The sequence below is a fragment of the Lingula anatina genome, chromosome 4 (genome assembly GCF_051362555.1).
Source record: "Lingula anatina isolate TDL-2025a chromosome 4, LinAna3.0, whole genome shotgun sequence".
NCBI lineage: Eukaryota > Metazoa > Brachiopoda > Lingulata > Lingulida > Lingulidae > Lingula > Lingula anatina.
The window spans coordinates 29283503-29310927 of record NC_141770.1 but is presented as its reverse complement, the minus strand read 5'-3'; the positions used below and the strand labels follow the sequence as shown (position 1 = coordinate 29310927).

Genomic DNA, 27425 nt, shown 5'->3' with positions numbered 1-27425 from the left:
CGGAGGCTATCATTTTCTTTAATATCTTAGTTTAAAGTTAATTTGCTATCAAACTGTTGATATGGTTTTCTGGGGGTGTTCTTTTCTTTTGAATGACATCTTATGTCAGATTTGATATTATTGACCACAACAGAAGACTGGATACTTTTATTACTCAATGACATACTTTTTGATGAATCAGGCCAAAAAATATTTAATCAGCACTCAAAAATAACAATGATAAAAAATATTCCATAATAAGTAGCAACCTTGTAAGTGTGCATTAAATAAATCAAAGTAGTCAGGGGCGGATCCAAGATTATTTGAAGTTTTTGCACTACAAAAAACATTGCTTTTTTCTGTCAGCATGTTGCATTTTTCTTTTTATTTTTTTTTTTAATATTCAGTGACAAACAAGCCTAAATCGCGCATAAAAATATACATCGCGCTATATGCCTACAGAAAATTATCATGTTTTTACAATGTTATTAAGAAAAACAGTACTGATCGAATTTTCAAAGTCAGCTGATAGTTTTCCATTTGTGACGGTAACGAACGTACCGGTGCATGTTCCTTTTGGGGTTAGATGATGAATTATCTTTTATTCTTCATATGGTTCGAGGACAATGAAACTTCTTCACGTCCACGAGACCCAAATTTAATTAAACATAGTTTGCAATCTGTGCACTAAATACTTTATTTATAACAGCATTCCTGTGACATCAAATACACCTCTGTATATTAGGTTTGGGTGCGTAGTAGGCTGAGATGGAGCCTACAAAAAGGGCACATAGGCCTGTTTTACATTCAGAAACGTTGTAATTATTCATAGTTATCGGATCGACATGCACGTAGAAAAGGACGCATTCTTCTTTATTAATTTTATTATTTCCTAAACAAACCAAGAATTTATTGTTACTCATCTCATAGGCCTCGCTACTGGTCAAAATCATCGCAAGGATTATATATTCATGTATATTGACTGTATTTTCTTTAAAGACGCTCGAACTCCTTTAAATTGCCCAGTTCCATAATTAAGCAGTTATTTATTGCTCTCGTTTGATTGGCGGTCATGTAAAAGCACATTGTACAAAAACCAGTATTGTTTTATCTGTAGTTGTATGCCCATTTATTTATTTGGGAATATTTTAAAGTCTTACCTTATTAGGATAGATAGTAATTAAGTGACCAGCCGAAGAGGTAAAGTTTTTTTAATTATTATTCTCTGCATAAGACGAGGCACGCGAAATTTAGTGCAATATTGGACTACAAAGTAGACTACAGATATCGATCTGAACTACATGTACTTTTTATCATCAACCTAGCACATGGTAGATAACAGACGATAGACGATCGAAGGGCGTATCCAGTGTATGTAGCCTACATGTAGGCTCGTGACTCCTCCCTTATGTTCCTATCTGTAGATATATACCCCTGACTCCTTCTCTCTCTCAAATAAATAAATAAATTTTAATGAGCAAAAGCAGTCAAAAGTATGAATTTTTCAGTCTCGTGCTCTAAAATGTCCTTGCCTTCCGTTTGAATTTCGTCAAGCGTGGCTTTAAGCCTTTTGCCCCCACCCCACCCCCCACCCCTCACCCCCACCTCCACCAACCCACCCTACCCATCTGCCTCCTTCTGTAGTAAACTTCTGTACCCACTACTGTTCAGTTGTATTAGATACTTTCCGAGGTTCCCATTTTTAAAGTGGAGCATCTCGTGGCTGAATAAGAACTTCGTTGAGGGACACTTCATCCGGTTGTTTCAAGGCATATAACACAACACGAGCAATATCGTCAGCTGAAACTTTGATGCCTTCTGCAACTTCACTGTAAATTTTCTTGCACTGAAATCACAAAAGGAACAGGTGGAATGAATGGATAAATGAAGATTTTCATTTTGATAATGGAATAAGGAGATTGGCAATGTCAACTGTATCGATAAAATATCTTGAAGATTGAGTGATTTAACAATTTAAAAATCATAGCTTGTCTACAGAAGAAGTTCCAAATTCTTGTATGAAACTCTTAAAATGTTAAACTAAAATATTTTTTAAATTACTACTATAAAATGGACACTGTCAGAACGCTCAAATGTTCACAGCCCCCCCCCCCCCCCCCCCAAATCTCGAAACATTAAATTACGTTTCGTTTTTTTGTAAATTTGCCTTCTGTAAACGCTCCGAATCCGATTGACCCAGAATTTTGCTTGAACAAGTATAATTTTACTACAATATCTGGCGCACATGGATAAGATTTATATGTTTTTGACTCTGTTCTCTTGCTATATACATAATTCACGTCCATCTTTTAATTTGTGGGGTAGGACGAAAGAGATGTTCCCGAGGACAAGGAGGGGTGATCACGTGACCCCTATGTATTCTCTGTATAGTATGTAGCCGTCCCCCAGCCACCATGCCCCAGAATACCTCGTCGTCCATCACTAAGCAAGAGTCCGTCAGCCCTGGCGTGTCCACGGCTCCTGGTTGAACGCAGGTCACCTTGACCCTTCTTTGCATACCTCCTGCCTCAGCGTTCGTGTCATTCCTTCCATGAAGAACTTAGTGCCGGTGTAAACTGCCATCCCGATAGACGCCTGGTAACCCAAATATTATATATATATTGTTTTGATTAATTTCTTTTATTTATCTATTCTCCCATGTATTTATACACCTAATGAAGTTGTAGTCATGGCATATTTATGGTCACATGATGGCCAATTGATAAAAAAGGGAAAGAAAGAAAGGAAGGAAAAGAAATGAAATATGCTTGCCATATCTTTCTGTGTTTAAAATCGTGACCTTTACCACATGTGACTAACTTTAATAATTACCATTCTGCCGCTTTCTGAAGAAATGTTGACAATGTGCCCGCTTCGTCTTTTACACATGCCACTTAGCACTGCTCCGATACAGTTTAGGACACCCTTAAACAGAAATGACTTTAATTTTTTGAAAAAAAGAAACCAATATACTTAAAGACACTAAACAGAATTAAATTTATTTCACAGTGAATAATATATTCATTTCCATGAAAGTATGAACACTTCTTCCTTGATTGTCAAGGTACACCATACCAAATATACACTTCACAGAAGTACGATATCTGAACCTTATAATTTTAATTAAAAGTTATTAGTGTTAGAGTCTTTCTTGTATACTGATATGAAATTTATTCTAGCATTAAAAAGCCATTGATTCAATAATTCAACTAAATTTAGTTTTTTATCCTTTACCTTGATGTTAACGTCGACGGTGCGTTCCCATTCGTCTTCTTGCGCGTTCTTCATAAAGGAGAAGTACCACACCCCAGCACTATTGACCAAAATATCCACGGGACCAAAGGACTCCTCTGTCTGCTTTATCATCTCTTTGACCTGAACACGAATGTGTGGCCTGCTTTTCCATATTATTATTATTATTTAACACCAACAAAATATACCTTAGAAATTCATTTCAAACACGTTTAATAATATGTTAAAGATGTAATACAACAGATAACTGATAAGTCATAACATTTTGTGTAAGAATGAAAATTAAATTTAAGGCATGTTGGAAGACTGTCTTGAGCTCAAGCATAAAAATTGGATAATTTTAAGAAATATTATTCATGAGATATCTATGACATGTTACAAACTTCTTACTTCTTACAAAGGGAAGGTCTAAAATCTGTGATTGGAAACCGATCTGAGCGCGTTTAGAGAAAGTGTCCGAGATCCGATAAGGATCCATTCACAATGGATGGTCCGAGTAATAATCGATGCCGCTGATTCCTAATGGTCTCATGGTCTCCAGGTGGCATTTTAACCTCGGAGTAGAGATTTAATCTGTTGTAAGGATCGTGTGGAGGCGGGGAGACCATCACGAGTCAGCGGCGTCGCTTTGAAATGTAGTATTTAGTCGGCGGATCAGTAGTTACTCGGATCATCCATTCTGAATGGGGTCTTAGTTTTGGTTTAAATCAGCTGTGAACGTGTGCAGAAAACAAAAGTACCTGAGTTCTGTTCGACACGTCACATTTCAAAGCAATCGCCTCGCCACCTTCTTTTTTAATTGTTTCTTTTAACTCATTTAACATCTCTTCGCGCCTTGCTGTCATGGCAACCTTAGCTCCTGCCGCTGCCAGGTGCCGAGAGATGGCAGCACCAATACCGCTCGAAGCTCCTGTTACCACGGCAACCTTCCCAGAAAGAGGCTTGTCGTCTGGAAATGTATCTATTTAATTTCAGACCGTAATTCCATACAAAAAAACAACAAAGCCCTATCATAGGGTATTATTATTATTATTATTATTATTATTATTATTATGAAGTATCATTATTTATAATATTTTGCTATCTGTACAGTTCGAGATTTTTAAATAAAATGAACAGGTTTAATTTTCTTAACATCATCTTGATAATTTCTCCAAATCTACTCAGAAAAAGCGAACATGGCGCATTATTTGAGCGAAAATATAATAAAAGGTTGCATTTACCTTGCTTATTAATCTCTGAGTTACCTCCATGGTTTAGCAGTTCCTGCAGCAGACGATAGCCGTAATTAGAGTATGACACACTCTTTACAACTTCTTGCTCAGTATAAGGTCATTATCATTTCAAACGAAATTAATCAAATAAAAAATCATCACATTTCTTTTTGACCATACGTTTATTAAGCATTCAAACAAAAAGAAAAATATAACGCAACAAAATGTGCTACTCACTTGCTCTTGATGACTATCTAGGATAACAATATCTGTGAAAGTGGAGATACCGAGCAAATGGAGACGACTTTACTGACTGTTCTCAGCTGTTTACCTGGTCCCATATTAACATCGACAAGTTGAGTGTGTATAGTTTACTTTGGGAGCCTAGTTTGACCCAAATAGTTGTTTAAATACTAGTAAGAGTAAATGTATATTTGTTTAAATACTGATAAAAAGAGTAAATGTAGGCCTATTTGAAGAGTTTTCGGCGACCATTTTGGCTGTTTGAAATTCGTGAAAGGAAAAATATGAGCACCCATCAACCTGTGGCCATCCACAGTTGAAGAGAACATAGGGGAAACACCTCAGTATTATTATGGAAGATATTTATACTTCCATGGTATTGTTTACATGTCAATGAAACTCAGAAGTCTGCTGAGGATACTTATCAATTTCTTCAGGTCAAAGCAGTCCAAATCATTAAAAAGGAATTTCCACTAATTTCGATACATTCTTGATGAGAGTTTAAAAGGCATCTTGGATCCGTGAACGTGCACTACAATGGAATCTCTGTTAGCTGAAAGAGAACTTTATTGACCGCTTCATCTTTCGGTTGCTTAAAAACGTATGTATATCACTGCACGGGCAGCGAGATTGATACCCTCTTCGATATAACTGTGGACGACCTTACTCTTCAGTGATAACATATGAAATATATATTTTAGTTTATGGATAATTATCTTGTAGCAAGCTAGGTCAATTCCCAAATAGCTTTACTCTAGCTAAAGCTCAATAAAAATAGGAAATAGGGTAGTCAACAGTTCCCAGCAGACACATTTAACTTTACCTTGTTTGTCTGTTTGAGTTGTCATGGTACCACCTGGTTTTGTATCTAAAGCGGCGACCTAGTTGATTGATTAGAAGAGAGAGGGGATAATGTACACGGTGGATAACAGACGCTCGAGGCCGTATCTAGGGGGTTGCACTGTATGAAGCCTCGTGCCCACGCCCGTATGTTCTTACATGCATACATGTATATCCCAACTCCTTCTTCTAGCTCCCAAATGAATAAATAAACAAATGAATAAATATGTACATTTTAATAAACAAAAGTCCCGTACTCTATAATGTCCTTGCTTACTGTTTGAATTTGGTCAAGTAAAGCGTGGCTTTAAGCCTTGTGCCCCCCCACCCCCACCTCCACCCCCCACCCCCACCTCCACCAACCCACCCTACCCATCTGCCTCCTTTTGTAGCAAACTTCTGGAGGTGTTAAGTTGTATTAAATATTTTCTGAGGTTCCCATTTTTAAAGTGGAGCATCTCGTGGCTGAATAAGAACTTCGTTGATGGACACTTCATCCGGTTGTTTCAGGGCATATAACACAACACGAGCAATATCGTCAGCTGAAACTTTGATGCCTTCTGCGAGTTCACTGTAAATTTTCTTGCACTGAAATCACAAAAGGAACAGGTGGAATGAATGGATAAATGAACACTTTCATTTTGATACTGGAATAAAAAGCTTGAAATTAAAGTGTTAACATGTGCGGTCAGCTGTATCTTTAAGACTGAGTATAAATTATAACTTGTCTATCAATTAAGTTCCGCATTTTTGTATGAAACTCTTAAAATAGTTTTAACTAAAATATCTTTTAAATTACTACTATCAAATGGACGCTGTCAGAACGCTCAGATGTTCACAGTTCCCTTCAAATCTTAAAACATTAAATTGCATTTCATTATTTGTAAAAGTACCCTATGTAAAATTAACCCTCCAAATCCGGCCGACACGGGATTTTGCTCTGAGGATGAATGTAGAAAAATTGCACAAGGGCACTTTACTATAATATATAGGGCACTGGGATAAGATTTATTTGTTTTTGACCCTGTTCTTTTTATATACAACATTGGTCAAAAAGGTTGACCCACCCCCAGTTCCATGTGCATTCCAGGAGTTAATTGCTATGAATAGTGATTTTCATTCCAGAGAGATAAAGAAATACTCATTAAGTTGAAAAGACACCATCAAATGTCACCAAATTTACACACATTTAGCATTAGGGTGTGTTCATTAAAGGTCAGAACATTGGGTTTTCTAACCAGACAAGAGCTGTGTGCAAGTGTGATGTCATTATGAAGCCTGGATCAACCCCGACGTCCTTTCTTGCAGATGGAATGAGGTATCAGTTGATAATGTTAGGTTCAGTGACCCCATCACTACCACAGCTTGGTCAACCATCACTAGGAGCAAGCTGGTTTTGCTGAAGAATCAAGGTATTTCTCTATGCCTTTGATGGTCAAATAAGGGGCCGTGGATATGTTGCAGAATGCTTTTGGGAAGGTGTGTGCAGGATAATACCGCCTGAGGTGTCAGGTCAGTCCATGTTTGGAGAGCATTCTAAGCCCATGGTTTTAGTACATTGTTCTTTCCAGAAAAGAACGTTACTGGGGCAATTCACTGAAAAAACATTCTCAACAAATATCTAACTCCATTTGCAAGAGGTGACTTCAGAGATACTACAGGCGACATCGTGGAAATGCACTTGCACACAGTTCTCTTCTGCTGAGTGATTTGTTGCAGAAACCCAATGTTCATAGGATGAAGCAACCATCTTTGAGCCCTGATATTAACCCTACTATGCACATGTGGCATGAATTGAAGTATGCAATGCAAAGGAGAAGCCAACTCCTAATAATCTGGACCAAATCCCCCAAGCTCTTTAGGAAGAATGGGACAATATTCCACAAAACAGATTGTTATCCTTGTTGAAAGCAGGCAGCGCCGCCTACAGGAGATAATTACAGTACGCGGTAGACACACACGCTATTTGACACGTGACCTTTAACGAGCACACCCTAATGCTAAACGTGTGTAAATTTGGTGACATTTGGTGGCGTCTTTTTAATTTAACGGGCATTTCTTTACCTCTGTGAAAATCAGAATGAAACGTCGGGTTTGAGGAGGTACATGTAATAAATGTAAATAAATGGTAATAAATAACGATATATTCACCTCTAGCTTGTATTTTTTGTACCACTTATAATGCTAGTTATGGTGTCTGGAATGAAAATCACCATTCATAGCAATTAACTCCTGTGATGTGATCATTTATAAATAAAAACACAAGAAACTGGGGGTGGGACAACATTTTTGACCAATGTTGTATACATATATCACGTCCATTTTTTTAATTTGAGGAGGGGTAGGACGAAAGAGATGTGCCCTCGGCAAGGAAGGGTGGTCGCATGACCCCTGTGCGCCTTCTGTAGTACATAGCCGTCTTCCAGCCACCATGCCCCAGAATACCTCGTCGTCCATCACTAAGCAAGAATCCGTCAGCCCTGGCGTGTCCACGGCTCCTGGTTGGACGCTGGTCACCTTGACCCCTTCTTTGCATACCTCCTGCCTCAGCGTTCGTGTCATTCCTTCCATGAAGAACTTAGTGCCGGTGTAAACTGCCATCCCGATAGACGCCTGGTAACCCAAAATGTTATATATATAATTTTAAAAACCAATTCTTCTGATTAATGTCTTTTGTTTATCTATTTTCCCTCATGCATTTATAAACCCAACGAAGCTGTAGTCATGGAATATTTATAGTCACATGATAACCAATAAAAAAAGAAAGAAAGAAAAGAAAATCGTGACCTTTCCCATATGTGGCCAATTTTAATAATTACCACTCTGCCGCTATCTGACGATATGTTGACAATATGCCCGCTTCGTCTCTCACACATGTCACTTAGCACGGCTCCGATACAGTTAAGGACACCCTTTAAAAGAAATAAATAAATAACAAATAAATTTAAAGATACTTAACAGAATTAAATTTATTTCACAGTGAATAATATATTAATTTCCCTGAAAGTATGAACAGTTCCTCCTTGATTGTCAAGGTACACCATACCAAATATACACTTCACAGAAGTACGATCTATTAACCTTTTAATTAAGTTATTTTTAGTGTTAGAGTCTTTCTTGTATACTGATATGAATTTTATTCTAGCATTAAAAAGATATTGATTCAATTATTCAAATATATATAAGTATATATTAGTTTTTATCCTTTACCTTGATGTTAACGTCGACAGTGCGTTCCCATTCGTCTTCTTGCGCGTTCTTCATAAAGGAGAAGTACCACACCCCAGCACTATTGACCAAAATATCCACGGGACCAAAGGACTCCTCTGTCTGCTTTATCATCTCTTTCACCTAAACACGAACATGTGGCATGTTTTTCCATATTATTATTATTATTATTATTGTTGTTGTTGTTGTTGTTGTTGTTTTTAAACACTAACAAAATATACTTTAGAAATTCATTTCTAACACGTTTAATACTTACTTGTATGTTTAATACAATAGATTACTGATAAGTCATAAGATTTTGTGTAAGAATTAGAGTTAAATTTAAGGCATGGGGGAAGACTGGCATTAAAATTGGGTAAATTTTAGAAATATTATTCACGAGATATCTATGCCATGTTTCAAAATTCTTATTTGTGACAATGGATGATCCGAGTACTAACTGATCCGCCGACTAAATATGGCCAACCACATTCCAAAAGCGATGCCTCTGATTCCTGATGGTTTTATTGTCTCCAGATGGCATTTAAACCTCGGAGCACAGATTAAATCCGTTTTAAGGCGCGTGTGGAGGCGGGGAGACCATAACGAGTCAGCAGCGTCGCTTTGAACTGTGGTCGGCCATATTTCGATGGCGGATCAATAAGTACTCGGATCATCCATTCTGAATGGGGCCTTAGTTTTGTTTTAAATCAGCTGTGAACGCGCCCAGAAAACAAAAGTACCTGAGTTCTGTTTGACACGTCACATTTCACAGCGATCGCCTCGCCACCTTCTTTTTTAATTGTTTCTTTTAACTCATTTAACATCTCTTCGCGTCTTGCTGCCATGGCAACCTTAGCTCCTGCCGCTGCTAGGTGCCGAGAGATGGCAGCACCAATACCGCACGAAGCTCCTGTAACCACGGCAACCTTCCCAGAAAGAGGCTTGTCGTCTGGAAATGTATCTAATTAATTTCAGACCATGATTCCATTAAAAAAACAACAAAGCCCTATCATAAGTTAGTATCATCATCATTATGTATCATTATTATATGATATTTTGGGATCTGTACAGTTCGAGACTTTTAATTAAAATGAACAGGTTTAATTTCCTCAACACCATCTTGATAATTTCTCCAAGTCTACTCAGAAAGAGTGAACATGGCGCATTATTTGAGCCACAATTTTAAGGGGTGCATTTACCTTGCTTATTCATCTGAGTTGCCTCCATGGTTAAGCAGTTCCTACAGCAGACGATAGCCGTGATTAGAGTATGAAACACTTTTTACAACTTCTTGCTCAGTATAAGGTCATTATCATTTCAAACGAAATTATACAAATAAAAAAATATCACATTTCTTTTTGACCATACGTTTATTTAGCATTCAAACAAAAAGAAAAATAAAGCGCAACAAAATGTGCTACTCACTTGATGGCTATCTAGGATAACAATATCTGTGAAAGTGGAGATACCAAGCAAAGGGAGACGACTTTACTGACTGTTCTCAGCTGTTTATCTGGTCTCATATTAACATCGACAAGTTGAGTGTGTATAGTTTACTTTGGGAGCCAGGACGTGGCGGGGTCACATCAAGTTTGACCCACATTTTTGTTTAAATACTGATAAGAGTCGATGTATTTGAAGGATTTTCGGCGACCATTTTGACCGTTTGAAATTCGTGAAAGGAAAAATATGAGCACCCATCAACCTGTGGCCATCCACAGTTGAAGAGAAAAACACATCAGTGTTATTATTATTAATATGTCAACGAAACTCAGGAAGTCTGCCGAGGCTAGTTATCAATTTCTTCAGGTCAAAGCAGTCCAAAGCATTAAAAAGGAATTTCCACTGATCTTCTGCTGATTTCGATAAATTCTTTCTGAGAGTAAAAAAATCATCTCTGTTGGCTGAATGAGAACTTTATTGACCGCCACATCTTTTGGTTGTTTAAGTAAGTAAGTATTTATTAATTAACGTGAGATATGATATAAATACACCACCCGGCCTCGTGGGACTACAAGCCACCGACATATATCAGAGACAAAAAAGTCACATATCACTGCACGAGCAACATCATCTGCAGCGAGACTGATATCCTCTTCGATATAACTGTCGACGACTTTACTCTTCAGTGATAACATGAAATATATTTATATACTTATTCGTTTCACTTAATCGCATATAAATCATTTATTGTCTAATAACTCGCAACGAAAACACCAACCACCGTTTCCAATACAAATCATTTATTTCGTTAACCCTTGCTATGAGCTGTTGTTTGCTTGGCTGCGTTACAGAATGCGTACACACCACGCACTGACTGTCCTTCACAAACTCTCCGACTATAACCATTTACAAACTTCTCTTATTTCCTCTACTTCTGCTATTTTCTTTTCAACCACCTTTTATATATTTCAATAAATTCTTTCGTTCCATATTTGAACTATTTCATTTTTATAAATATATTACCGAATGTGTAAATGCCCAGAATTTACTGTACATCAGAAACCACTATTTTCTAATGTCTTATCCCAACTACTATCTCTTCTTTATTACCAATTTTGTACATTTTACACTGATCTATGTTTTCTTCATTAATCATAATTATTTCTAAGCACATACCCTTTCATACTCCAATTAACTTATTACAACTGTTCCATTTTGTGCCTTCTCTGATGTATTACTTTCTTGACCAAACTTCTATATCATTTAAAATATTCTTTGTTTTATATTTGCGATTTACTTGGACCTGACGCAGCAAGCTGAAATCTGCTCATCTCACATTTCCTTTTATACTATTGTGCAATGCACAATCTGCGCATGTCAAACTCCCCGCCCTATGAACTCATTTCCTCACCTGAATTGCTTCTCTAACACATTTTGCGTTGACTCGTTAAACGACAATAAATTCATTTAAACCACGGCTAGCGCGTAGAACAAAAGACTCGGCCGTGCTGTATTCGACATACAAGCACGTCATGTACGAGTGCGTTCCACGGTCTGTTGCACTACTAGTGTAGTAGCCAATCAGAGGCCGTGGTTTAAGCCAGATACAACACTCGTCGCCGAGCTGTACGTGAAAATTACTCGTGTATTGTCTCGCCTGCGGCTCGCCAATACACTCGTAATATTTCACGTACAGCTCGGCGACTCGTATTGTATCTATCACATATTTTAGTTTACGGATAATTATCTTGAAACAAGCTTGGTCAATTTAGCAATTCCCAAATAGCTTTACTCTAGCTGAAGCCCAATAAAAATAGGAAATAGGGTAGTCAACAGTTCCCAGCAGACACATTTAGCTTTACCTTGTTTGTCTGTTTGAGTTGTAATGGTACTGCCTGGTTTTGTATGGAAAGCGGTGACTTGTTTGATTGATTGGAAGAGAGAGGAAATGATGTACAGGGGCGGATCCGCGGATGCGACCCCCCCCCCCCCCCCATGGTATTTTAGAGGGCGAACGGTGCCATTTGGTACGGTTTAGAACTATGATTCAGTTAGTCAAAATTCTAATTTGAAGGGGAGATCGTTGGCGTGATTTTTTTTTTCAGAAATCGAAGGGGGTCAGGACCCCCCTGGCACCCCCTAACTTCGCTACTGCATTATCACCAGAATCCGACGCTTAAAGATACTCTGTTCATATACCTAGACCAAGGTCTTTGTAACAAACATCAATGATACTTAATTAGTGAAAATAAGTAACATTTTAAAGAAGTGCGCGCATGAGTTGAAGGGGGAGGTGGAAGTTAGCGACCCATTGCTCAAAGTATTTCTTTTCTAATGTCTTTTACAATGTCATCTTGCTTGCCGATTAAGCCAGTTAAGCAGCGACCCGAATTAAACACGTGACAAAGTGAATACAATAAAAATTAGGTGCTGCACCACCGATATGGAATACCATTCGGTGGATGCGGGAAAACACTCATCAAACGTTTTGAGCACAGATACCTGTGTTTTGAAAAAGAAAATTTGGCACATTTTGACAAAGACCATTTTCACGACGAACGGTATACTGACCTTTATCACGGCATTCTAACTGGTCATAACACGCAATCAATTAAAATTAATCGGGGCACCAAGCTGAGTCGATTCGGACAATTTTTCCGTAATATATTCAGGCTATTTAGATAAATTCTTTATTTCTTAGGTTGTGAATTGATTTGGTAAAGCATTTAACGTGGTGAAGTTTTCACATTGAAGTCTTGTCTGTGGTCTTTTTCATAGAGGTAGAAACATCACTTCCTTTTTCTCGCTTGTGAAACTTTTCATGGCATAGCTGAATAATGTTCTGATTAATACATCAAGAAATCTTAGTTACATGCTATCATCTAAACTGCAAACGCTTGCGGCACGAGGCAAACGTCGTTGACTGCCAAATCTTGAGGTTGTTTCAAGGCCTGTATAACTGCACGAGCAGCAGCATCTGCAGTAAGATTGGTACTCTCGGCAAAATTGTAAAGTTTCTTACACTGAAAAGACATTGGAATATGCATGTCACTGTCAAGATTCAAATCTAAGTATATTGGTAATCTGCTTCGGAAAGATGTAAATTGGAACCTTAAAATACATTTATATCTGGCTAACTGTGGGTAACACTTAAAAACTTAATTCTTTGTATTCTTTATGAGCGTGTCAACGGTGTCAAATATAACGTTAATGATTACATGATGGCTTTTATCAAAATTCCCCTTCGCGTACTATTTCAGCCATTATTTCATCAATCTCACAATGCGACATACATTGACCAACTGAAGACTCAAACTTCATCCGAAACAATGCAAGAACTATGGTGCCTTTAGTGATGCAACGTGTTGTTAACAGATCTTACATCATCGTCCATATTGGATAGAGAGGTAGCCAGTCCCGGCGTGTCCACTGGACCCAGGTGGACATTGGTCACCTTGACCCCCTCCTGGCACACCTCCTGTCTTAGCGTTCGTGTCATCCCCTCCAAGAAATACTTCGCACCAGTATACAATGCCATTCCTCTCAAAGGCTGGAAAACAATAGAACCAGATTATGAGCAGTACCATTACTTCTCACCAGTCAAGTCTTTATTATTGAGTTTAAAACTTTCTTTTGGAAACAAAACATTGCTTAAATGTTTTAATCCTTCAGAAATAAGTTATAAAGAAGAAATTATAAATTATAAAGTTAAAAATAAGAAATAAATCTCAAATACTCTTCATCTGCAGCGTGATATAACAGTATAGAGTTTATATTTTACCAAATCTCTGACTCCTGTTACGTTGATGATATGTCCTCTTTTTCTTACACACATGTCACTGATCACAGCTCCGATACAATTTAAGACGCCCTAGAGAAAAGATGTCTTTAATAGAGCCTAAAGCACCACAGGTGGAGGTCCAAATGTGCAAATGTGGCATTCTGTACCATTATTCGAGGAGAATTAAATTCCTCCATGACAGGTAGTACCACCATTAAGTTACACTAACCTATTTGTACTATTATCCTCCCTATCATAATTAAAGTTGTGTCTGCTGCAATATACGCTTTAGACCTTAACATAGAAAAAACTGTTTTTTTTTATGGAAATTTAAGCAATGTATTGTCAAGGTATACCCCTTTGTAGTTTTAAATTATTTTGCAGTATAGAACAACATCGAAGCCCCCCCTCATAAAACAATAAGAAAATGACTTTAGACCATCTGTTTCTTCACTAGGACAGGTGTAGGCTAGATTAAAGAAGTACGCAACAATCAGGTGGAGACAACTAAAAGAACTTTTTGCAAAATCAACCCCGGAGCCCGGTCAAAAGTGGGTCAAATTTTTAGACCAAATTCTTCACTTTGAGCCAAGGTACATCAATAATAGTCAAAATTTAAAGCAATAATAACTCTTCCTTTGAGATTCAAAATTCCGCATGAAATACATTGTAAACAACGCATGGAAATATATTCTATTGTATTTTACCACTAAAACGGCCGTTATTGTAGTAAAACTAAAATCTGTGCTTGTCAATAGGGCTTACGATGCTTTTCTTCATGTCATCAAGGCATTCGTTGCTAATGACGTAATGGTGTCACGCGGATTCTCGCGTTCATTCGAGACCAAAATAACATATGGCGGCAAACGCATTAATGCAGACGCAGACGTAAGTTGCGAGTTTTTGTACAGTGCGTCGGATAACGAAAAGCCCAGAATGGCACACATTGTGGATATTAATGTATTTTTAACAAAAAGACGAATATATCTCATGAATCTTATATAGTGTTGTTGTTGTCTGCTTTTCCCGCGGTTTTAAGTAGGTCAACAGTGACTATGCGATGTCAGAGAGAGCTCCGTCAGTCTCTTAAGAGATTTAAACAAAAAACCGTACGTTTAGGAAAAAAACCCTGGATTAACTTTGAATGCAGGAATGGGGTCGCTGACCATTGGTAAGTACGGGAAAATTGCCGTTTACTCCAGGAAAATCCAATTTTTGGCCAAAATGAAGAGTTATTATGACTTTAATTGTTATATTGCACAATATCTTTATTTAAGTCGATTTCTACATATTTATTCTTCTATAATATACCACTTTATTTTTATGTTAAAATATTGGTTGTACCTTAATATTAACATCAACTATCTCTTCCCACAGGTCTTCTTTGGCATATTTCATGAAGGTAAAGTGCCACACCCCGGCATTGTTAACAAGAATATCTACCGGACCAAACGTGCTCTCTGAACGCTTTATCATTTCTTTGACCTAAAAGTTTGTACAAAAAACTAATATGTTAACCAGTCCCTACACAGATAACTCTAAAATACAAGATGTAACCAGGATGTTGCTGCTGCTTTATTTTTACTTTTTTTAAAAGTTCAGATTAACAATATATAACATACAACATATAAGAGAATACGGCATTGAGAGAGAGAGAAAGAGAGAGAGAAATAGAGAGATATATATATAGAGAGAGAAGCCGGTGGACGGAATCCACCTCTGTACCTCGTTCCTTTTTGTCACATCACATTTCACGGCTAATGCTACACCACCTTCTTTCTCGATTTTGTCTTTTGTCTCTAATAACATTTTTTCTCCCCTGGCTACCAAAACAACTTTAGCACCCTCTGCTGCCAACATTTTAGATATGGACGCACCAATCCCAAATGAAGCCCCTGTTACCACGGCAACCTTGCCAGATAGAGGCTTGTCTTCTGGAAAAGCCAATGGATGCATGTATTTCATTGTTTGTTAGACGTAGATACTGTCCGCTGACAAAAATGGGAAACAATAAAAAAATAATAATCAGCGAGAGAGGGCAAGGCGGAACCATTCTACTAACATACAAATAAATCACGTCCATGTAAAGTAGGTAAAATGATTCCCATCCTTTCAAAAAAATGATAACAATAATAATAGCACTAAGGGACATGATAACCACGATAGCAAAAAGCCTATGATGGACTTTGTATGTTATCATATGCCCCCTATAAGTCGATGCAATTCACATTTTCCAACCTACTAAAGCAGTAGGAGCACGTAATAAGGCCTCATAAACGGTAATTGCTGTTTGCTTGCTCAAGCTTAAGCCTTAACTTTTGGAGCACAAATTCACAAGTTAACGACTCCAGCCACAAGCCCAGCAAAAATCTGTTTATAAGGTCTGGTGCTGGCAAAGGATAGCCCTGAAGTAATCTCTTAACCCACCTTTACCTTGAGTGCCGATTTGCGTTGCCATTGCACTACAGGTCGTGCAGCAGACTGGTTTTGTATAGGAAGCGGGGGCCTGGTGGATCGACCGAGAGACGGAGGGAATGAAATAAACCCTGGACGTTGCACCACTGATATGAAAGGCAGACGTGGTACAACGCAGAGTAGACAGACGCATAAAAAAAGTAAAGAATTAGGTCATGTGTGGTTTGAATTTCAAAATGTCTATTGATGTACATTACCCATTGATATATACAGGCGTGAAAGTAATGAATGTCTGCGCCGAGGTATCGAGGTCCCATGGGTCATGCTCAAGAATGTTGCTTAAAAAGATGTGCTGTGACCTTTTTGGTTTAAGATTTCCTAAGAAAATTCATCGGAAGAGCATATACGAGGTCGGGTCGAGATAAATTAGATAAGCAGTGGATGCATTGCAGCATGTATTAAGAGCACATGCTTTCTACTGCTACCTGATAATAGAAATAATCAAAGTGCGTGGTAAATTCAGTAACCAGAGCCAACCTTGCAGGTACCACGATATCTTAGATAAGAGAGAAAAGGGGTGCTTAGATTAGAAACACCGCTCAGCTGAATCTCAAAGTGCCTATATTTGGAGAGTCTGCGTATGTCGTATTTCAATTTTCACATCACAAGAGTTGTTAACACTTGTCAATTGGGGTTAAAATTTGACACTGCACAGTATCTTATATATAAAGGACAAAATTCATCCATAACAGCATCATATCTGGGTTACAGAGACACACCAGAAGCCGAGTCGAGCGCAGGAGCTACATTCGGACAATTTTTTTCCATAATATTCAGGCTTTTTTTTTTTTTTTTTTTTTTTTTGGTAAAATGTTTATTTCTTAGTTTGTGGATTGATTTGGTGAAGCATTTGACGCGGTGAAGTTCTCACATTGAAGTCTTGTCTGTGGGCTTTTTCATAGAGGTAGAAACATCACTTCCTTTTTCTCGCTTGTCAAACTTTTCTTGACATAAATCTTAGTTACATGCTATCAACTAAACTGCAAACGCTTGCGGCACGAGACAAACGTCATTGACTGCCACATCTTGAGGTTGTTTCAAAGCTTGTATAACTGCACGAGCAGAAGCATCCGCAGTAAGATTGGTACTTTCGGCAAAATTGTACAGGTTCTTACACTGAAAAGACATTGGAATATGCATGTCACTGTCAAGATTCAAATCTAAGTTTATTGGTAATATGCCTTGGAAAAATGTAAATTGGAACCTTAAAATACAATTATATCTGGCTAACTGTGGGTAACACTTATAAACTTAATTCTTTGTATTCCTTATGAGCGTGTCAACGGTGCCAAATATAACGTATAATGATTACATGATGATTATCAAAATTCCTCTTCATGGGGTAGTTCAGCCACTATTTCACCAATCTCACAATGCGACATATCTTGACTAGCTTAAGACTCAAACTTCATTTGAAACTTTGCAAGAACTAGAATGTCAAAAGTGATATAATGTATTGTTAACAGTTCTTACCTCATCGTCCATCTTGGATACAGAGGCAGCCAGTCCGGGCGTGTCCACTGGACCCAGGTGGACATTGGTCACCTTGACACCCTCCTGACACACCTCCTGTCTTAGCGTTCGTGTCATCCCCTCCAAGAAATACTTCGCACCAGAATACACAGCCAACCCTTTCAAAGGCTAGAAAACAATAGAACCACATTATGAGTGTCACAGTTACTTCTCCTAGGTCACCTATTTGTTACTGATTTAAAATCTTTCTATTAGAGAAAATACATCTCTCAAATATTTGTATCCCTCAAAAATAAGTTATAAGGAATATAAATGATAAATAATAAATTAGTTAGAAATAAGAAAGAAAATAGAAATAAATCTAAAATACACTTAATCTACAGTATGACATACTCAAACTTAAATAGAATTTAACCAGTTTATATTTTACCAGATCTCTGACTCCTGATACGTTGATAATATGTCCTCCTTTTCTTTCACACATGTCATTGATCACAGCCCCAATGCAATTTAAAACGCCCTAGAGAAAAGATGTCTTTGATATAGCTTAAAGCACTTTTTTAAAATGAAAACAATATATTGTCAAGGTACACGCGATTTAAGTTTTAGACCATCTGTTTCTTCACTATTACAGATGTAGACTAGATTAAAGAAGTACGCAATAATCGGATGGAGACAACCAAAGGAATTTATTTTATTTTATTTTTTTTTTTTGTAAAATCGTTCCAAGACCTCGGTCGAAAGTTGGTCAGATTTGTAGACCCGTTTGTACACTTTGAACCACAGTACATCGGTAGAAGTCAAACTTTTATAATATTGTTATAAATTTAGGTTATACCTTAATTTTAACGTCAACTATCTCTTCCCACAGGTCTTCTTTGGCATATTTCATATAGGTGAAGTGCCACAAGCCGGCATTGTTGACAAGAATATCTACCGGACCAAATGTACTCTCTGAACGCTTTATCATTTCTTTGACCTAAAAGTTTGTACAAAAACTAATATTTCATCAGTCCATCAGTACACAAATGACTCTGAAATACAAGATGTAACCATGATGTTGTATTTTTACTATCTTAAAAGTTCAGATTAGCAATATATGTATAACACATAACAGATTAGAGAATACGGCATTGAGAGAGAGATGGACGAGAGAAGGACGGAAGCCACTTTTGTACCTCGTTCCTTTTTGTCACATCACATTTCACGGCTAATGCTACACCACCTTCTTTCTCGATTTTGTCTTTTGTCTCTAATAACATTTTTTCTCCCCTGGCTACCAAAACAACTTTAGCACCCTCTGCTGCCAACATTTTAGATATGGCCGCACCAATCCCAAATGAAGCCCCTGTTACCACGGCAACCTTGCCAAATAGAGGTCTGTCTTCTGGAAAATCCAATGGATGCATATATTTCATTTTTTGTTAGACGTATATGCAGATACTGTCCGCTGACAAAATTGGGAGAAATAAATAAAAATAATAATCTGCGTCAGAGGGCAATGCGTAAGACATAACCATTCTGCTGACTGGTATTCACTTTATTTTCATACAAATAAATAATGTCCATGTATAGTACGTAAAATAATTCCGATCCTTTCAACAAATGATAACAATAATAATAGAACAAAGGGAAATGATAACTACGATAACAGGAGCCTATACTGGACTTGGTGTTATCACAGCCTCTTATAAATCAATTCACATTTTCCAACCTACTAAAGCAGTGGGTGGGTACGTAATTAGGCCTTGTAAACGATAATTGCCGTTTGCTAACTCAAGCATAAAGCTTTGGAGCACAAACTCTCAAGTTAACGACTCCAGCCACAAATTAAGTATCCCATCGACAAATTACCCCAGCAAACACCTAATCCGTTTATAAGACCTGGTGCTGGCAGAGGATAGCCAACCATTCCCTGTACAGTGGCGGATTCAGGATTATTTAAAGGGGGGGGGGGGGGGGGGGCGGAACGGCAAGCCTCGGATGCGAAGCCGACCATCGTGTGGGGTTCGGGGCCTGCTCAAAGGCCCCAAAATTTTTGGTGATATGGTGAGCAAACAGCGCCTATTGGTACGATTTAGAACTATGGTTTAGCTGGTCAAAACTCTCATTTCAAGAGGGGATTATTGGTGTGATATATTTTTCAGAAACTGAAGGGGGGGGGGGGGGTCAGGACCCCCCTGACCCCCCCCCCCCCCCCCCCCCCCCACTAAAACCGCCACTGCTGAAGTAATCTGTTAACGCACCTGTGTCTTGCTTGCCAGTTTGCGTCGCCATTGCACTCCAGGTCCCGCAGCAGACTGGTTTTGTACCTGGTGAATGAACCGAGAGACAGAGGGAATAAAATTAACCCTGGACGTTGCACCACTAATATCAAAGACTGACGTGGTACAACGCAGAGTAGACGGACGCACATGAAAAGTAAAGAAGTAGGTCATGTGTGGTTTGAATTTCAAAACATCTATTGGTCTAGTGGGATTTTTGAAAAAAGGCCCTGTATAAGAAGCAAGGGGTATTTTGGGGTAAAAGTTGGTAACCAGGCTTATTAGCATAATTTTGGCATGCTGAATCCGATTAACCCGGTTCTCAAGCGAAATTTTGCGTTTTTAACTGTCTAATTTGCAAAAAACAAAATGACCGCCAGGTTTCTAATTTTCTGCAATATCTCTGTAACTAGACAGGCGAATATGACAAATAAAGTGTCTTTACCTATATTTTCAGGGTCGAGGAACATTATTAAGATATTTCTGTTAGAATTAGATTTACACAATTTTTCTAAATATGCAAATTAGGATGGCCATTACTGAAAAACCGTTTTACTTCTGTATCTCTGTAACTAGGCAAGCAAACATGACACATGAAGTGTCTACACCTATGTTCTCAGGGTCAGGGAATGTGATAAATCAGATGTCTTGTCTGATGGGTAGCACTGACTTTGTGAATCGTGTCCGAGTATCACCTTTTATTGTTTCTTCCCTGTATCTGTCAAACACTAGTCAATCTGCTGATAGCACCTTCCGAACTTCTCTTATGTATGTGTCAGCCGAACTACCAAAGGTCACTGCACTGTCAGGTTTTCCCAGTGAAATTGCCAGTGCTTGCTCATCATTTATAAGGCAAGGTGAGCAGAGGCGGATCCAGGATTATTTGAAGAGGTCCGTTATTTTAGGAATTACAGGCTGCGGATGCGAAGCCCACCTCGCCCCCCCCCCCCCCCCCCCCCCCCCCCCCCCCCCCCTTGGCGTGGGGTTCGGGGCCCACTGAAGGGTGATAGGTGAGGCTTATTCGGGTTAAAATACAAAAAGCTCTTTAATTGTCCCAAACCCACGTGCAGCTAGTGTACAACACTATTATTTTCAGTGATCTCAATCCATAATAAGATTCTTCTCCATCTTTTACTGGCACTCCAAGATTTAGGAATTTAATGTCCGAATTCACTGCATTTTCCGTAGTATAAGTTAATATTATTAATATTATTTATTACTTAGTTAAATAGGAAATACCTGTGGCATGAAGAGCATTTCATTGACTGTCGTATCTGTCGGCTGTTTCAAGGTAGGCCCCTATATATAACAGCTCTGGCGGCAGTATCTGTCGTAAGCTTGGAAGGTACCGTAGAGGTTCTTACACTGAAAGACTGATGTATAATGGTTATTGTTGTTGGTATTAGTATGATACTTACTGTAATTTTGAAAAATTATTTGTTATGCAATTTCTTTATCATTTTAAATAGCTTTTCTGCTATTCACTATCATGTACACATGTTAAACTTTGTGTTCTTTGTACTGTGATTTCTATCATATGCGAATAAAATAATGTTATTTAGCCCACTGTGCATAATATTAAGTCAATATTCAGTCAAACCCTGGTAACATACAAGTTAAGTCCAACCGCAGTTTCCTTAGACGGGAAGTCAAAATTTGATGGGGTTGGGGTGGGCAGACTGCCGTATTGTTAATTTGTGTATATGATGTAAGAAAGTAGCTCTAAATCTATCTCTGTAACAGTATACCATTTTAACAGAGACATCGGATCATTCACTTAAATATGAGCAAAGAGGAAAAAAACGCAAGCAACTTGGTTTATTTAAATATTAGATCTAGCTGTTTTGTATATACCCAGTTTACAAAGCTTCAGCACACTGTGTTTGAACATTAATTTTGGTGGAAGAACTTTTTTGTTATTTACCTTGAATTGTGATTTGCAAGGTTCATTTCCCGTTATTTCTAAATTGATGGTTTTATTTCCCGTGAACTGTGATCACCCCCCCCCCTCAATGTTTGCAGATCACGTAACTACAGGTGTACTTTAATATTGACCTACTTATTTACACTGTGCGCGTAAGCTTACTCAATATATCTATATAAAACACATTACGTTAGAGTTCACCCATAATCAGCCTTATATACCAGTAGTGCAGGGAGTCTGGTACTTCTTCACTCAGAGTCAATCCACCAGGTCACTGCTTTCCATACAAAACCAGTCTGCTTAAGAAACTGCAGTACTATGGCAAATCAAACCAACAAGCAAGGTAAAGTTGAATTGCTTCTTTCATTTCGGGGAATGGTTGACTTCCCTCTATATGTGCCCTCTCATCCCTCACTCTCTCTCACATGCGCACGTGCGCACGTTTAGAACTCTTTTTTATCCACTTATGTTAGTTGCGTTTTCTTTGTAATATCGTCAATATTCTTATCACGTCTGAATTAAAGTTTATTTATTGCACCTATGACCTCAGCGTTCGAAATTGGGGGCAACTTCACCTATAATATGTCTGTTCACAGGAATGTTAAGAGGGTCTCTTACGACGCCGGGTTTTGTCATGCAGGAATCTATCGTTATGACCCCTCTGTAGACGACCTTAAATACATGTACAAGTCACGTGAAAAGTTGGTTTGTATCTTTTAGATGTCTGCACCCCTTCCTATACAAATCACAATGTGACCTAGTTATTTCTTCAGAGAGTGGTTGTCTACACTTTATTAACCCTCCCTCCCAGTCCTTATATGTACAGACTTGACATTTTATATGGAATATTTTTCCAGGTCATTCTTCTTTGATTACTTCCCTACTTTTCCGACTAATAAATAAAAACAAAGATTTTTATCATGTTTTAATATCTTTGAAGATCTATTCAGTGTAATTATGACATCAGTTCTTTAACTGAATTCACCTTATTAAGCAAACAATAATAAGTGGCTGAAACATAGTCATACAACAAACATTTTTAAAAATCGTTTATTTGATCTCCATATTTTCCAAATAAGCATCTGTGAAAAAGCAATACGTGCTATAAGCTTTTGAAAATTTTAGGTGCTTTGACTTTTTCAGAAGACAATCCTCTATCTGGGAAGGTTGCCGTGGTAACAGGAGCCTCATTTGGGATTGGTGCGGCCATATCTAAAATGTTGGCAGCAGAGGGCGCCAAAGTTGTCCTAGTAGCCAGGGGAGAAAAACTGTTATTGGAGACAAAAGAAACAATCGAGAAAGAAGGCGGCGTTGTGATCGCTGTGACATGCGACGTAACCAAAAGAAGTGAGGTATGATTTTGAGCATCGGGCCACCTCTCTCTCTCTCCAAACTTTCCAAACAGTCAATAGGATATTTACAAGTAGTTAATTTTTAAAGGGATATCCAACACATAGTAGTCCGTCAATTTTGTATAATAAAGATTGTTTCACGCTTACTTAAAGGTCAAAGAAATGATAAAGCAGACAGAGAACACGTTTGGTCCGGTAGATATTCTTGTCAACAATGCCGGGGTGTGGCACTACACCTTCATGAAATATGCCAAAGAAGACCTGTGGGAAGAGATAGTTGACGTTAACATTAAGGTAAAACTAATATTTTGATGTCAAAATAGGCTTAGGTCCCATTCAGAATAGGGGACTAACTAGTCCAAGGGTCAAATATGGCCGACCCACTTAAATACTTCCCCAAGGGATATCTATTCAGTGCCTATTAGCGGGTTAGACAGCAAGCTTTGTAGTGGGTCGCCATATTTGACCCTCGGACTAGTTAGTGAATGGATCCTTCAAAACTAAATTGAAGTTTTCAAGAGACATTCAGTCTGCAGTTGGTCTTAACCTAAAAAGGAGAATTGTAATCTACTTTAATATTCTTTAATAATAATAATAATAATTTTTTTGCTAAAATCGCAACCCAAAGGTTGAGGTTTTACAATGTATCATAAATAAAATCATAAGGTATTTAAAAGTAACTATAAATTATAAACTAAAAGACCAAAGCTTTAAAACAAGACTTATAAGACATTTTGGAGCAGTATTTTACATGAAATTTAAAAGACTGTGCATTATAAAGGATGATTTAAACACTCCGTTTTCACTATTGGGATTAAAAAATTGTTGCTGACCCTGAGATTTCTTGGATTCTTTTCTTTAAACAGATGGTGTAACTTATTAAAATTCTTGATTTTTGTAAAATAGTTCTTAAATAAAACGACATGGGAACATGTAGCAACAAGGCACTGGAATGTGATAAACTAAAGTAAAAAAAGAACATTCCTGACGCAAACATAATTCTTGAGGACATATAATCTTCTTTTCTAAATACCTCCACCAAGAAGGTTATGTTTTCACCCCTGTTTGTTTGTTTGCCTGTCTGATTGTTTGTCATCAACATTTCTCCAAAAGTTATGGATGAACTTCGTTGGAATTTTCGGCGTAAGTCAGGTTAACTTAGAAGTGCTTAGTTTTTGGTGGTGATCCGGATCAATAATCAATAGTCAAACATCAAAAAATAATAATGCTACATTACAGAAAAGGTTATGGACCGATTTTGATAAAATTTTCAGGAACTGTCAGAAGCGGGGCAAGGAACACATGATTAGCTTTTGGTGATGATCCGGATTCATAATCAATCAATAATCAAAAATCAAAATACTAAATTATTATAAAATGAAAATTTAGGAGTGAAACGACATAAGATGAACCACTTAGCTGCCTTGGCGGATGTCTGCGCTCTCTGAGTGATTTTCTAGTTTATTTATTCATACATTCTAGAGTTCTTTACAAATGCATAGAATAGCATGCACTTAAAAGTATTTAACATATTTTAATATGAGTCAAGTATATCCAGATGTTATGAACTATTTTTCAGGGCGTTCTTAATTGTATCGGAGCAGTGATAAGTGGTATGTGTGAGAGAAGAAGCGGGCATATTGTCAACGTGTCATCAGATGCCGGAAGAATGGTAATTATTAGAATTGGTCACATGGAATTCCATCATTACCATTTTATCATGGTACAAGTACCTTGAAACAGCAAATAACGTATCTAATAATTTTTATACTAATTTGTGTAAAAAGATGTGAAAACGCTTACGAGAGTGTTACCAAAATCGCTTTTGCGCATGGTCACTTTTAGGATGTTGCCCAAGGACTGAGGCGACAGGGGCCTGTTTTATAATGGAATTTTACCCGAAAATTGGTCGTAAATAAGGTTTTCTGCCATTTGAATGAAATACTGCATTTGCTTTATAATACAAAAGACATGATTTGTGTCCGATGAGTATTTATTTCGAATGGGGTAGAACAAAATTTTGGTCTAAAAGTGACCAGGTAAATTTCAGGCTAAATTGTTTTGTAAAAACGGCACTTTATTTGTCGTGGAATTGGGGGCAGCGGTGGGACACGAATCCCCGCATGCGCACTGGCTTGAAGTTGTGTAGATGTAGATGTGGCTGAATGCCTTTTAGATTCACTTGATTTTTAAGAGTTTTTTCTCTCGTGAAAAGAAAGCTAAAATTTGGTTTATGACTAATTGATACCAATATTCTGTTGCTGTTGGTTTTCAGCCTTTACAAGGCTTGGCAATATATGTTGGAACTAAGCATTTCCTGGAAGGGATGTCACATACGCTGAGACAAGAGATGTGTCGTGATGGAGTCAAGGTGACCAGCGTCCAACCGGGGCCAGTGGACACACCTGGACTCGCTGAAAGAGTCACCAAAATGGACGATGAAGTAAGAACTATGTCAGTAACTATTCAGTTTTACAAGAAAAATGTTTGAAAACAAGTTTGCATGCGTTTTCATTAATTATTTACATATAGTAGTCCTTCCTTTAAGGTTTAAAATCTGCTTCAGCTTAAGCAAGGACATTTGGTAAGTCAAATTTTCAACCTAAAAAAGCGCAAATTTAAGGATTATTTTATCTAAACTTTTCAGTGTAAGAGATGCTTTAGATATATGGATGAGGGTATCAAACTCACTGCAGAGGATGCTGCCCGTGCAGTGATATATGCCTTGAAGCAACCAAAAGATGTAGCGGTCAATGAAGTTCTCATTCAACCAAGAGAGATGCCACTGTAGCAGGGATATTAATACAAGATGATCTCCATGAAAATGTATCAGATTGAATAGAAATGTCATAATGCTTTAAAATGGATATGCAACCATTATTAATGCGCCTTTAAGAGAAAAAGAATGAAAGAAAAATAGTTCAATGAATAAATAAAAAGCATACTCCATTGGAAGAGACTAGAACCATATGAAAGATATTAACATGAGGAACTAAACAGCATATTTCATTTTTCTTTATAATATTCATATAATGAAGGTGGCTGTTGGAAGCCGTCACATAAAGATTTTTTCATTTTGAAAACGGTACTGGTATCTGTATCAAAAATCAAATCATAGATTATGAATGAATTAGCGATTATTCAACTTTCAGGGTCAAATAAGCTGAAACTTCATGTACAATCTAGTACAACAATTCTTACCATATCTTTCAAAATATAATTTTTACACATCATTGCACAAATATTGAGCCTCTGACAGGTCAGCAACAAACATTGCTGTCCAGTTATTCTGATAAACAAAAAGGCTGCCAGTATTACTTTGAAAATCCGCCAAAAAAATGTGACCCCCTGACACCCCCCCCCCCCCCCCCCCCCCATCTAAATCCGCCACTGCGTAACTATTGAACATGACCTTAAATTCATATCTCGTAACTAAGTTAATACTTGGTCATTTTTGCCATGCGCTTTAGCTTACAAAGCATAGCTGTCTAGACTCATTACATCAATGTTATCCCACATGTCATTCTTATCAGTTGTGCAGCATCTTTACATTATCCACTCCCTCTCCCAATTAATCCACCAGGTCGCCGCTTTCCATACACAACCAAGCGGGACCATGACAAGTCAAAGAGACAAACAGTGTATACAGGTTTACTGCTAAATATGGAATATTATTTTTTGGCGAATAAATTTTCTACAGAATATTTGTTTTCTCTTTAACTACTTTAAATCCAAAACTGAGGTGTCACTCCATGTGTAGCCAGGTGTATTACCTAATTACCACAAACTCTCGAAGCAATTGATGCATGCAGTTGCATGTTCTGTGGTCAGAAATGTAAGGGGTGGTCTTTTCGGCAATTTCTGCCCTTGTATAAAAACGCATGGGTTTGGCCAATCTTTGGAGTGTATTTAGAGAAGCAACAAAGGAATCGCTCTGAAACTTGACAGGTACCTTAAAGAAGATATGGTTCGACA

General features: G+C 37.8%; 3 protein-coding genes and 1 non-coding gene across 13 annotated transcripts; 1 reads left to right on the top strand and 3 right to left on the bottom strand.

Annotated features, from left to right (window-relative positions):
• Positions 1-561: 561 nt before the first annotated feature.
• LOC106172517 (uncharacterized) lies at positions 562-10883 on the bottom strand. Of its 2 annotated transcripts, none has more exons than XM_087011270.1 (7): positions 10164-10883; positions 9938-9978; positions 9479-9687; positions 8739-8879; positions 8348-8440; positions 7974-8141; positions 562-1825 (listed from the first exon to the last, which is right to left on the bottom strand). In XM_087011270.1, the coding sequence occupies exons 2-7, from the start codon at positions 9963-9965 to the stop codon at positions 1682-1684; spliced, it is 783 nt and encodes a 260-aa protein (XP_086867396.1). In that variant the 5' UTR covers positions 9966-9978; positions 10164-10883; the 3' UTR covers positions 562-1681. The 2 variants fall into 2 exon arrangements, with proteins under 2 accessions (XP_086867396.1, XP_013408721.2); XM_013553267.2 differs by lacking the exon at positions 562-1825 and adding an exon at positions 5906-6116 and having other exon boundaries at positions 10164-10882.
• LOC106172518 (uncharacterized) lies at positions 2276-5836 on the bottom strand. The gene is made up of 6 exons (XR_015333785.1): positions 4683-5836; positions 4455-4497; positions 3972-4180; positions 3214-3354; positions 2812-2904; positions 2276-2574 (listed from the first exon to the last, which is right to left on the bottom strand). It is a non-coding gene; the product is annotated as an uncharacterized LOC106172518 (transcript).
• LOC106172535 (uncharacterized) lies at positions 8126-26683 on the top strand. Of its 2 annotated transcripts, none has more exons than XM_087011271.1 (6): positions 8126-8144; positions 23242-23450; positions 23604-23744; positions 25030-25122; positions 25726-25893; positions 26098-26683. In XM_087011271.1, the coding sequence occupies exons 2-6, from the start codon at positions 23316-23318 to the stop codon at positions 26239-26241; spliced, it is 681 nt and encodes a 226-aa protein (XP_086867397.1). In that variant the 5' UTR covers positions 8126-8144; positions 23242-23315; the 3' UTR covers positions 26242-26683. The 2 variants fall into 2 exon arrangements, with proteins under 2 accessions (XP_086867397.1, XP_013408751.2); XM_013553297.2 differs by lacking the exon at positions 8126-8144 and adding an exon at positions 22297-22441.
• On the bottom strand, positions 10965-22459 carry LOC106172514 (uncharacterized). Of its 8 annotated transcripts, XM_087011268.1 has the most exons (9): positions 22320-22459; positions 21414-21547; positions 20157-20222; positions 19089-19297; positions 18749-18889; positions 18341-18430; positions 17911-18078; positions 16390-17553; positions 15685-15896 (listed from the first exon to the last, which is right to left on the bottom strand). In XM_087011268.1, the coding sequence occupies exons 3-8, from the start codon at positions 20185-20187 to the stop codon at positions 17413-17415; spliced, it is 780 nt and encodes a 259-aa protein (XP_086867394.1). In that variant the 5' UTR covers positions 20188-20222; positions 21414-21547; positions 22320-22459; the 3' UTR covers positions 15685-15896; positions 16390-17412. The 8 variants fall into 8 exon arrangements, with proteins under 8 accessions (XP_086867392.1, XP_086867393.1, XP_086867395.1 ...); XM_087011266.1 differs by lacking the exons at positions 15685-15896; positions 16390-17553; positions 17911-18078; positions 18341-18430 and adding exons at positions 10965-13204; positions 13564-13731; positions 13963-14052; XM_087011267.1 differs by lacking the exons at positions 15685-15896; positions 16390-17553; positions 17911-18078; positions 18341-18430 and adding exons at positions 10965-13204; positions 13564-13731; positions 13963-14052 and having other exon boundaries at positions 22288-22421.
• Positions 26684-27425: the final 742 nt, after the last annotated feature.